Genomic DNA, 11505 nt, shown 5'->3' with positions numbered 1-11505 from the left:
AGCAAAAATGAGCAAAGAAAATCCTGCCTGTTATACTTTTAAATAATAAATAACCTAATTTCTTTCATAAATAAATTACAATTATAGGTTCTGGGGGGAAAAAGAGATGGGGTCAGAGAAAAGATTTATAGATTAAAAGAGACTTAAAAGATATCAACTGGTCACAATATGTGAGTCCTGATTCAAACATTTTATAAAATAATGAAGCTGGGCACAGTGGTTCCAGGCATTTGGGAGGCTGAAGCAGGAAGGTCACTTGAGCTCACAAGTTTAGCATCAGCCAATACAGTGAGATGCAGTCCAAAAATACATAGACGAAATAGTTGGGAAAAACACATTATGGTCCATTTGTATGTAAAATGACAATACATCTTAGGACTCATAAGAGTAAACAAAAAGTGATACTAAAAATGCCCCTGCAGAAGAACAAAATCTATACTGAATTATTTTTTCTAAAATATTCAATCTAATAAGTGATATTTAAGTAAACCTAAAAGATGAAATAAAATTGCTGGGCGTGGTGGCGCACACCTGTAGTCCCAGCACTTGGGAGGCAGAGGCAGGCAGATTTCTGTGAGTTCAAGGCCAGGCCGGTCTACATAGTGAGTTCCAGGACAGCTGGGGCTTACAGGGAGACCCTGCTTCAAAAAGACAAATAATAAATAAACAAATAAATAAATGAAATAAAATTTTCTTCAGTGGAGAAGAAATTAAATGTAAACTTTTTTTTTCTGGTCTTTTTGAGACAGGGTCTCCCTGTAGCCCCAGCTGGCCTGGAACTCCCTATGGAGACCAGGCTGGCCTCAAACTCACAGAGATCCACCTGCCACTACCTCCTGAGTGCTGGGACTAAAGGTGTACGCCACCATGCCTGGTCCGTAAACTGATTTTTTTTAAGTCTATAAATTAATAAAGGCTTAACTGGAAACTACTTATGAGTATGAATTTCTTGAAAGAAATATAATTCTGTTCCTACAAGCATCACTTTGCACTTTGGAGAAAAAAAACACTACAAAACACTTAAAAAGCAGCTATTTTTATCAATCATAGTGAAAATAATGATGAGATAGAGGCAAAGAAACATGGTAATCCAAAAATAGTGCTTAGTGGCTATAAAAAATGTGAGATACACACTCGAATTCCTGGCTCCCAGTGGTGATATGGAAAACCATTTTCCTCTTTTCACTGTACTCAAATGCAGTCAGGAATCCTGGTTCCTAGAGACAGACAACAGGCAGGTTCAAAATGGTGGAAGGCAGTTGGAATTTCAACTGCACTTTTACCAAGGTCATCATCTGTATGCTTTTCTTTGAATAGAGTATCAGATCATGGATAAAAGACTTTAGAGCCATCCTACATCATTCTTAGTTGTATGATATGGGGTACCTACCATGATCCAACTTCTTCTTTTGGGTCTAATAGGGATAATAATGTGAGTCTTTATAGGATAACCATGAAGGTTAAATGAGATACATTTATGGTATAAAGCAGAACAACTGAATGATTCGTTTGATCTTCTTCGACAGCATTTTTTCCAGTTCTAGAAGTTTCAAGGAGCACAGAAATTCTAGTTTTCACTATTCATGTGACAACGGCTTTTTTTTTTAAGCTTTTTTTGTTTTGTTTGTTTTTGGTCTTTTTGAAGCAGGGTCTCCCTGTAGCCCCAGCTGTCCTGGAACTGTGTAGACCAGGCTGGCCTTGAACTCACAGAGATCCGCCTGCCTCTGCCTCCCAAGTGCTGGGATTAAAGGCACGTGCCACCATGCCCAGCCTTTAAAACTTTTTGAAAATTCTATTTTTACTTTATGTGAATGTGTAGTATGCCTGCATGTAGGTAAGCGCACCCATGTCGTGCAATGCCCATGGAGGTCAGTAGAGGCTGTTGGATCCCCTGGGACTGGAGTTACAGACAGTTGTTAGCTGTCATATGGGTGCTGGGATTTGAACCCGGGTCTTCTGCAAGAACAACCACTGTTCTTAACTGCTGAGCCATCTCTCCAGCCCCTACAACAGTTTTTTACATAGTAGATATGGCACTTACTTGCTGAATTAATGAGGTAAAGTTCATACAATGATTGGACCCTACTGTAGTCCCTAACGTGGTTCTTTCTTTGTTGTTCCACACTACAACAGTGGTTCTTAAACTCTGGAGAACTTGGGAAAGGAACTAGCAATCCCAGGCCCAACTTTAGCTAGGAAAGACTCTGGGTAAGAAAATGTGTTTTTTCCCCTTTAATGCTGAGATTTAGGGGTTGGGGGATGGCTCAGTGGGTAAGAGTGCTTGCTATCCAAGTTCACATCACCAGCAGAAATTCAGCCATGACTGTGTGTACCTGTAACCCCAGCACTGTAGTGGAGACAGATGAGTCCTGGGAGCTCACCAGCCAGCCAGCCTCGCTGAAACTGTGAGCTTCAGATTTAGTTAGAGACCCCATCTGAAAACACAAATTCGAGATTGGGTGCGGTGGCACACATGATGGCACACGCCTTTAGTCCCAGCATTTAGGAGGTAGAGGCAGGTGAATCTCTGTGAGATTGAGGCCAGTCTGGTCTACAGAGCAAGTTCCAGGCCAGCTGAGGCTACAGGGAGACCCGTCTCAGTAAAAACAAAAACAAAAACAAAAAAACAAGCGGGCGTGGTGGTGCACACCTTTAATCCCAGCTCTCAAGAGGCAGGTGGATCTCTGTGAGTTCAAGGCCAGCCTGGTCTACATAGTGAGTTCCAGGGCAGGTGGGGCTACAGGAGACCCTGTCTCAAATAAAAGACCAAAAAAAAAAAAAAAACCAAACAAACAAACAACAAAAAACAAACTGCAGGTTTGAGTAATAGAGCAAGACCCCTGATATTTCCTCTGGCCTCCATGTATACATGCATAGGCACATTCACCCTCACACACATATACACCCCCCATACATATGAAATTTAGGGGCTGGAGAGATAGTTCAGTCAGTAAATTGCTTGCCTAAGTTAGGTCTCCAGAACTCAAGTTTTAGAAAAGAAGCCAGAAGTAGTATGCTTGTAAGCTCATCACAACAGAGGCAGAGACAAGTGGATTCCTGAGGCTTGCTGGCCAGCCAGCCTAGCCAACTTGATGAATTCTAGGCCAGTGAGAAACCCTGTCTCGAAGAACAAAAGCAGATGGTGCGTGAGGAATGATACCTGAGGTTTTCCTCTGTTTTCTATACATGTGTACACATATGTTATGCATACCTGCACACATACAAAATAATGAGATTTAGCTTCCAAAGACAAGAAGACTATGGGGGTTGGCGAGATGGCTCATTCCATAAAGGCATTTGCCAGACAAACCTAATGGCCTGAGTTTGATCCCCAGAACCCATGTAAAGGTGGAAGGAGAGGCCCAACCTCCACATAGTTATTCTCTAACCTCCGTGCCATGACATGCACAAGCCCCTCCCCCATATTATACACACATGGAAATAATAAAGTAAAAAATTTTTAAAAAGACATGTAGGGGCTATAAAGTAGGAGTTCCCAAAACCTGGGAACTGCTTTAGGGCTTCCTTAGACATTCTGGTTAGTTGAGCTGACCTGAGGATGCATTGCCTTAGTGCACCCAGAACAGAGCAACTGGGCCAGAAACACCAGCACTCAGCTGGACCCTACTTTGACTGCTGTTTCCAGTCTCAACAGGCTTGAGACCCACACATAGAAATGGAAAAACAGGAAGACTTGATCTTTCATAGAGAGGGAGACTTGGTGACTACTTTTCTGTACATTTCTATTTCCAGAGCTGGAAATACGGGAACTCTCATGGTCCCCAAAAGCTCTACAGGAGAATTTGGGTTAAAGGCTTATATACTTTTGTCTGATTCCCAGACTGCTCACAGTCTGTAGGGTCAGCTAGAAGGCATGGGCTATTTGAGCTCAGCTGCCTCCATGAGGAAATCCATGGTTCTATCTAATTCAGCTCCATGCAAGTAGACCCAACCACTGCTAGTCTTTTCCTAATTCAGTGCTCTCTTACCAATTGCCCTATACAGGGAAGAGCAAATTCTGTGATACTGAGCTCCAGAGCAGCCATTTGTTTATTTGAGAAGACAAAACTGAGGAGACAGGAGAAAACAAACAAGTAACAGGCAACGAAACAGAAAGCCAGAAGTAATATAAAGGAAAGTTTTGTTAAGGATAATTACCTCCATTAGTGTTCTAGATATCTTTTGTTAAACAAGTTTTCTTTTTCAAAATTTTTATTACATATATTTATTTAATTTGTGGGGGGGGATGCACATGCCACATTGTCTCTTTCTTCCACATGGGATGGAACTCAGGTCCTGCTAACCCATTTTCTCTGGTCCATGTTCTGGGTCTCTTCATGCTTACTTCAATCTTTCAGAAACTATTTGTTGCTTTGGGATTGAAATAATAAATTAACATGGGGAGTGTGATATACAGTGATCTATAGGAACTTAGTTTTTGCAAGTTTCCAAAGTCCATAATGAGAAAGGCTACAAAGACTCACAAGACTTTTAAGCTAAAACAGCAAAGAATGGATTTTGCTTACAATAAGTTTGTTGGCTGCCTCTTTAATCTTGTCCACTTTGGCTTCTGAGAGCCCCTTGACATTGCAGAGGGCTCTTCTCGTTGTCATTTGTATCCCTTTAATGGTACAGATTCCTACTGACTTCAGTTTCTTAATGTCAGCCACGTTCTGTCAATAAAAGCATGGGCGTAGCAGATTGATAAAATGCCAGCCTGGAGGCTCCTATACTATGTCATGTCCATCTCCCTCCATCATGATGCCTATTTTATACAAGCAACCAGGTGGAACCCACCCACCACATAGCCAAATGTTCTGGAAATATCTGAGTAGAACATCCCCAGCAGGCAGCCAAATGTTCTGGCTGTGCCCTGATTTTCCCAAGAACGTTAACGAGACTATGGCAATGTAAAAAGGACTTCAAAAGAAAAGTCTGTTGGTGGAAGAGCTAACAAATTTATCACACATTCACCCCCTCAGTTCAGCTCCTTTCTGCAGAACTTCATTACCAATATGTTCTCTAAACTTTTTTCAAAGTTTTTCCCCTTCTACCCCTGGAGAATACAAATAACTGCATCACCAAAAGACCAGGATTTTCTCTTGCTTCTGTTTTCTAAGATCAATGGAAAGAGATTAAATATGAGGACTTCAAAAGATGACCTCAGCAGATTTTACTACCAATGGCTGCTGCTGACATCCATCTAGTTTGATGTTCAATGTCTGCATTTCTGCCAACATGATTTACTCTGGTCATCTGTCAAACAGAATTTTATGTAAGTGAACACATTATCTATCTAAAGTTAGATCTAGGTAAATAATGAACGGGAGGCAGTTTAGAGGGAGCTCTGAACACCCTCAATGGAATGTTCTCAACCACTGGGAACACTTGACAGTGTCTACAGTCATTTTTGGTTGCCACCAGAAGAGTACTATTGGTACTATTGGCATTAAGTGTGTGGGTAGAGGCCAGGTGTATGAATTTAGCTTGTTATGAGCACAGATATCTTGAGTTGTAACTGCTATGACTGCCCAGAGTTTTTCTTCCCCCTTCATAATTTCCAAACATACCTACCATAAGTAGACCAAACTGTTAGAGTGGTATGTGTAGTTTTACAACTGGACCTTGGAGTATGCTTCTTTGATATTAGCTTAAGACCAGACATACTCCAGCTTTGATGAAGTCACTTTTTTTTTCTTTTTTTTTTTTCTTTGGTCTTTTTGAGACAGGCTCTCCTTGTAGCCCCAGTTGTCCTGGAACTCAATATGTAGACCAGGCTGGCCTCGAACTCACAAAGATCATCTGCCTCCCAAGCGCTGGGATTAAAGGCGAGCACCACCATGCCCGGCTGATGAAGTCACTTTTGTCCTAATCCTTCTAACTCAACATGTGGGGCTCTTCTTGGTCTTGCTGCCTCCCAAGGCCACACTCTGTCAGTAAGTTCCCCTAAATAATTTATATTCAGCACAACTTTGGATTTGTCTGCTTCTCTGCTTCAATCTCCTGGCTCCTTGGGGCCAGTTATCAACACAGGGACTGGATTGTTCTGAAATACCAAGAATGTTGTTACATAACTTAAGATGCATAAACAGCCCCTTCTCCACCCCAGAACAAAGAATTACAGAGCTTCAAATTTAGTAAGGCTGATACTGAGAAATTCTGAAATGTACAGTTTAACACTGCATTGAAAAACTACTTACAATTCCATGTTTCTGTAACAGGTCAATGTCTTGAAATAAAGATTCCTAAATGAGATGAAATGAAAGAATGGAATCTAGATTTTCATATACAAATAAATGTTTCACATTTTTTAGAGTGACTAATTCATTAGTCATCCCATAATACTTCAATTCCACTTCTCTAAGTCTTGAGGGATCACTGTTTTTTTCAAACATATTGTGACATATTTTTAAAAGGTACCAACACTGAAAGTTCTGGGTAGCCTTTGCCTTGACTTCCCTGATTTAAAAAACCCGTTCCAAGTAGTGGAAGAACGAACATTGGACTATTTCAAATGTTTTTGTTTAAATGTTTTCTCAACCTTCTTTCCCTCCAAATCTTGATATTCTTGTTCTAAGGACCAGGTTGCTATCTGCTATTCAGTACCAGTGTGCTGTTATTTAACTACTTTTCTTATTTTAGACAGGGTCTTGCTATGGTAGCTCTTGTTGGCCTGGACTTGCTATGTAGGCCAGGCTGGCCTTGAACTCACAGAGATCTACCTGACTCTGCTTCATGAGTGCTGGGATTAAAGGCATGAGCCACCACACCAGGCTTAAACTATTTTCAAATGGGGGTGGAAATGTAGATCAGTGGCACAGTCCTTGCCTACCACAAAAGAGGCACTGGGTTGGATCTCGTTTTGCAAAACAAGCAACAAAAAACTTTCATACCAGTTGCTAAATAGCTAAATTTAGCACCCTTTGACAAAGAAATTGTTACATATATATGTCGTATTTCTACTTTACGTTTCTAAAAACAGTAGCTGAAAAACAAGAAACTTGGTTTTAGTGGAATGACTGAACGTTGTCATAACTTTCAACATGCTAATAATACCTCCTCATCTTGGAATCCCGATTCTTCCTGCACAATGTGATCCTCCTTCATGTTGAAAGGGGAGCAGCAAAAAAATAATCAGTTCTGGGAAAATGAGAAATATTATTTAAGATGTAGTCATAGTTCATGTAGTAAAAATTCTTTTGCTTAGAGGCTTCTGATTTAATCTCAAAGTCACCAAATGTCAGGAAGGCCAATAAGAAACATTTTGCATGGAAGGACTTGGCTGACCAATCTTCTTTCTGCTGAGGTTGTGATATTATTTCATGTGTGTAGAATCATCATCTTCTTAAGGCTTTTTAATTAATTTTATCTGTGTGTTATGCCTGCATGTATGTAGGTGCACCCATGTCCTGCAGTGCCCATAGAGGACAGAGGAGGGCATTGAATTCCCTGGCACTGGAGTTTTGGATGGTTGTTAGCCACCATAGGGGTGCTGAGATTCAAACCCAGGTCTTTTGGAAGGGCAGCCAATGCTCTTAATTGCCAAACTACCTCTCCAGCTCCCCCACCCCCCCACCATTTTTTATTCTGAGACAAGGTCTCAAGTATACTAGGTAGCTGAAGATGATCTTGAACTGCTGATCCTCTTGTCTACCCAAGTACTGGAATTACAGGATGCAACCACACTTGGTTTAACTTTTTGTCATCTTCTGACTTCCTACTGTAGTTAATTCTGAAAATAGCTTGTTTCCTTTGATTTTTATTTGCAGCTATTGCTATTAACCTTTCAAATTTAACACTTTAACCTTGACATTGTGTCATTCTTCCTGTATCCTTCCTAGCACTTCGAGCTTACTGTAACCTTGGGTAAAAAAGAGTCTATTCTCCTCATATATGAATATTATCTTGTTTGCTGATTGTGAATTGGTATGCTGGTAACATATATCTTTGTTTCATAAAACATTAGTTTCACAATACTAACACTAGCTTCATGGTTTTTTAAAAATATATACCCAATTGTAAGATTAGGGCTAATGGCAGCTAAGTAGTCTTTACATAATTTTTTTTTTTTTTTTTGAGGCAGGGTCTCCCTGTAGCCCCAGCTGTCCTGGAACTATGTAGACCAGGCTGGCCTTGAACTCACAGAGATCTGCCTGCCTCTGCCTCCCGAATGCTGGGATTAAAGGCACGCACCACCAAGCTTGGCAACATTGCATAATTTTTTTTGTTTTGTTTTAAACCTCAGGTTTAAACCTACAGGCTTGGCTGTGTTAATTACAATAAAATATGTTCTGAATAATCATTTTTCTTGGTCTATTTCCTCTTTTAATAACTCAAGTGAAGGGTTGGAGCCCAGTACAAACAAGCAAACCACTAAGGCAGCAAATAGTTGGGTACAAAGAGTAGGCTCTTCTGTTTCCTTTTTACAGTCTTATAGCCCTGGCTGGCCTGGTACTCCCTGTGTAGACTAGACTGACTTCAAGGTTGCAGTGATTCTCCTGCCTCTGCCCCCTGAGGACTGGGATTGCAAGCATGGAGTACAATGTCCACAAGAGCATATGTGTGTGTGTCTGTGTGTCTTCCAAAGCCCATGCTAGCCTGGGATGACCTTGAACTCCTGATCTCTGTGTGTATTGTGTGTCTTCCATAGCCCACGCTGGTCTGGGATGACCTTGAGCTCCTGATCTGTGTGTGTTTGTCTTCGATTGCACACGCTGGCTTGGGATGACCTTGTACTCCAGATTCTCTGTGTATTGTGTGTGTGTCTTCCATAGCCAACGCTGGCCTGGGATGACCTTGAACTCCGGATCCTCCCTGGATCCACCTCGGCAATGCGGGGATTGCAGCTCTGGGATACTGCTCTTTAAACAGCTGATTACCCCAGTTCCACAGGATACCTGACCTGGAAGAAGTAAACCTATCGGCCGTTTCCTCCTGAGAGTACCCGAAAGGCCTTCTCGCGGTCAAGTCCTGGGACTAAAGCAGGCCCAGAGGTGCTGGCGGAGGCGGCGGGGAACCGCAGGGAGCACCGCCCTACGCCCACTAGTCAGGCCAAGCAGAGGTCCACACGCTCCTGGCGCTGGATTCCGCTCTACTTCAAGACTGAAGTCGACGGGCTCTAACCAGGCCTCGATTCCGGCCTCAGCCGGCCGGCAGTTACCCCAGTCAGCGACGCCGAAAGTCACCACAGAGAGGCACAGACACCGACTTCTCCACACTTCTGATTCTTCGCGCGCCCCCTTTTCGCCACTCACGGTCCCCGGAAACTACAGCCTCCCCGAGACTTTCAAGCTGACCCCTTATGACTCCCACTCGTGCCTTCAGGCCTCAGATCAGGATTCTAACTGGGACTCAGAACGCAGACACTGACGACTCAGGCGTCGAAAGGATCTGGCGCCAAACGAGGACAGCAGGACAGCGCGCGACTGCTGTGGACTAAGCGAGGCCGTAGGGCGGGGCGCAGCGCGAGAGGCGGAGCTAAAGCTCTGGAGCCGGACGTAGCGCGAGGGGCGGAGCTAAACTTTGGGACTGGGTGCAGAGCAAAGGGCGGGGCGAAAATTCTGGGGCGGGACGTAGCTCGAGGGGCGGGGCGAAAACCCTGGGGCGGGGTGCAGAGAGAGGGCCGGACCCAGAGAGAGGGGTGGGCCGCAAAGAGAGGGGCGGAGCTAAAACCGTGGAGCAGGGCGCAGAGCCAAGGCGAGGGCCGTGAGACCGAACGCAGAGTGAAGGGCGCGCCCAGAACGCCGGGCGGACTGCAAAGCCAGGGGCAGAGCGAACCCCCCTGGGGGCGTGGCATAGAACGAGGGGCGGAGCTAAACCCTGGGGCGGGGCGCGGAAGAGCCCGCCGGAGTCCGAGGCGGGAGGGCCGTGGTGGAGCAAGCTTGTTGTGTAGGAAGAAGTGCGGGTTGTCCCTGGGACTCAGGCTGTGAGTCCTCCCCGAGTCGACTCTGAGCTGGGCCGTAGGAGACCTGGGGCCTGGGGAGAGGTGTTGAGCCAAGGTTGCCGACCTGGGCTGGAGATTCAGGATCCGGGATTAGGAGGTGGAAATAGGGGTCCTTTCTCCCCGAATGCCAGCGTTTCCTTCATTCCAGGCTTTTATACCTCAGAATTCCCAGTTTCCCTCTCCTGACTCAGCATTTGCTACTCTCATCTGTGATTAAAATACCAAGGGCTCATTCAGGATGGAGAGTAATTTTCCTTGACCTAACGTGAAGGTTTAAATAGACTACAGAAACAACAGAATTTGGTTCTGTTTTAAATAGAAAACTTGAGGCCAGCTATCATGCCAGCAGGGCCATCTCTTGCGGCTTTGGCTTCTGCCTCTTTCGCTCCTTAAATGGAAACTGACTGTAGAGAGTCATGAAACGTTTGACAGAGCATCTACTGAGGTGGCCTGGAAGCATCCTGGGTGAGAGTATTTGTGCAAACAGTGCCCAGTAGTAAGGGCACCTATTTTTTTCTGAACCATTTTGATGGAATTCCCTCCTCCCCAGTCTCCACAGTTGTAGCTGACATTTTGTGGGACACTCCCTTCCCCCGTGGATTGCTTAAAGAGCCAACAACTGCTATAGCTCTTCAAAATCTATTATTTTCCAGAAACGTTGCGTGTCCTTAAGTGGAAATTAATGTCCTAAGAAGGAACTGGACAGTGATGACTGTGGATTCGGAGCCCACCTAAAATACTTGTAGTCTCTTTTGAGCACCTTGTTAGATGAAGGATCAACAGTATCCAGAAGGGCTGCAAAGAGCGCAGCAAGACAATTTAGGAAAGTCTAACATATGTCGTGTGGTGTAGTGACAGCTGGGAGAAAAACGTTCATAATATTTGAAGGTTGTGTGCCGTACACTTAAAGAAACATAAACGAGCTGGGTGATGACAGATTCATGAAGTGAGGATAAAATCTTAGGATATCATGCTAGTTGCTATATGCAACTTTTAAAATGTTCTAAAACAACCACAACACCGAGGGGGTTAAAAGGTGCATATGAAGACCAGTCAAATCAGAGCAAAACACCTTTTAGTCTTTCACATCCCATACGAATTCTGAGCCTCCTGAAGGTGCCATTTCAAGTGAGAGAAATGAGTTCAGTGAGTGGTGCTGGAATGACTAGGTAACCAACTGGAAGAAAAATAATTTGGAACCATACTTCACACCTTATACCAAAATAAACTCCATATGGATCAACAATCTGAACAATGTAATAAAAGTACTAGAAGAAAACATGGCTCAATTTATTATTTTATAAACAGAAAACTCATTTTAAGCACAGTGCAAAACTTAGAAGCCAGAGAAGACTGATAAGACTATGTTTAAAAAAAAAAATCCAGCATGGCAAAATATTACCTTCCTATTCAAGATATAGGCTGCACAGCAAACACAGCTTTTGAGTCATGTAGTAACCAGATAATATAGCCCATTTAAAAAACCTTCAGGGGGCTGGGGAGATAGCTCAGTCCTTAAGAGCACTGGATGCTTTTGCAATGGACCCAGGTTCAATTCCCAG

The 11505-nt window shown here is 43.5% G+C and overlaps 1 protein-coding gene across 4 annotated transcripts in view; it reads right to left on the bottom strand.

Annotated features, from left to right (window-relative positions):
• The window catches only part of Dmc1 (DNA meiotic recombinase 1), a 34787-nt gene extending 25351 nt beyond the window's left edge, over positions 1-9436 (bottom strand). Inside the window, exons 1-5 of one of the 4 annotated variants that reach the window (XM_029555113.1) lie at positions 8898-9436; positions 7057-7140; positions 6201-6245; positions 4527-4673; positions 1135-1217 (exon numbers count right to left, since the gene is read on the bottom strand). In XM_029555113.1, coding sequence (XP_029410973.1) covers positions 1135-1217; positions 4527-4673; positions 6201-6245; positions 7057-7107 — 326 coding nt within the window. In that variant the 5' untranslated portion in view covers positions 7108-7140; positions 8898-9436. Of the gene's footprint in view, positions 1-1134; positions 1218-4526; positions 4674-5574; positions 5681-6200; positions 6246-7056; positions 7401-8897 lie in introns of those variants that run through there. The other 3 variants (XM_029555112.1, XM_008851251.2, XM_029555114.1) reach the window with 3 other exon arrangements.
• Positions 9437-11505: the final 2069 nt, after the last annotated feature.

Source organism: Nannospalax galili, unplaced genomic scaffold, assembly GCF_000622305.1.
Source record: "Nannospalax galili isolate Female #2095 unplaced genomic scaffold, S.galili_v1.0 scaffold445, whole genome shotgun sequence".
Classification (NCBI taxonomy): Eukaryota; Metazoa; Chordata; class Mammalia; order Rodentia; family Spalacidae; genus Nannospalax; species Nannospalax galili.
This window is presented reverse-complemented; position numbering and strand designations above follow the sequence as displayed.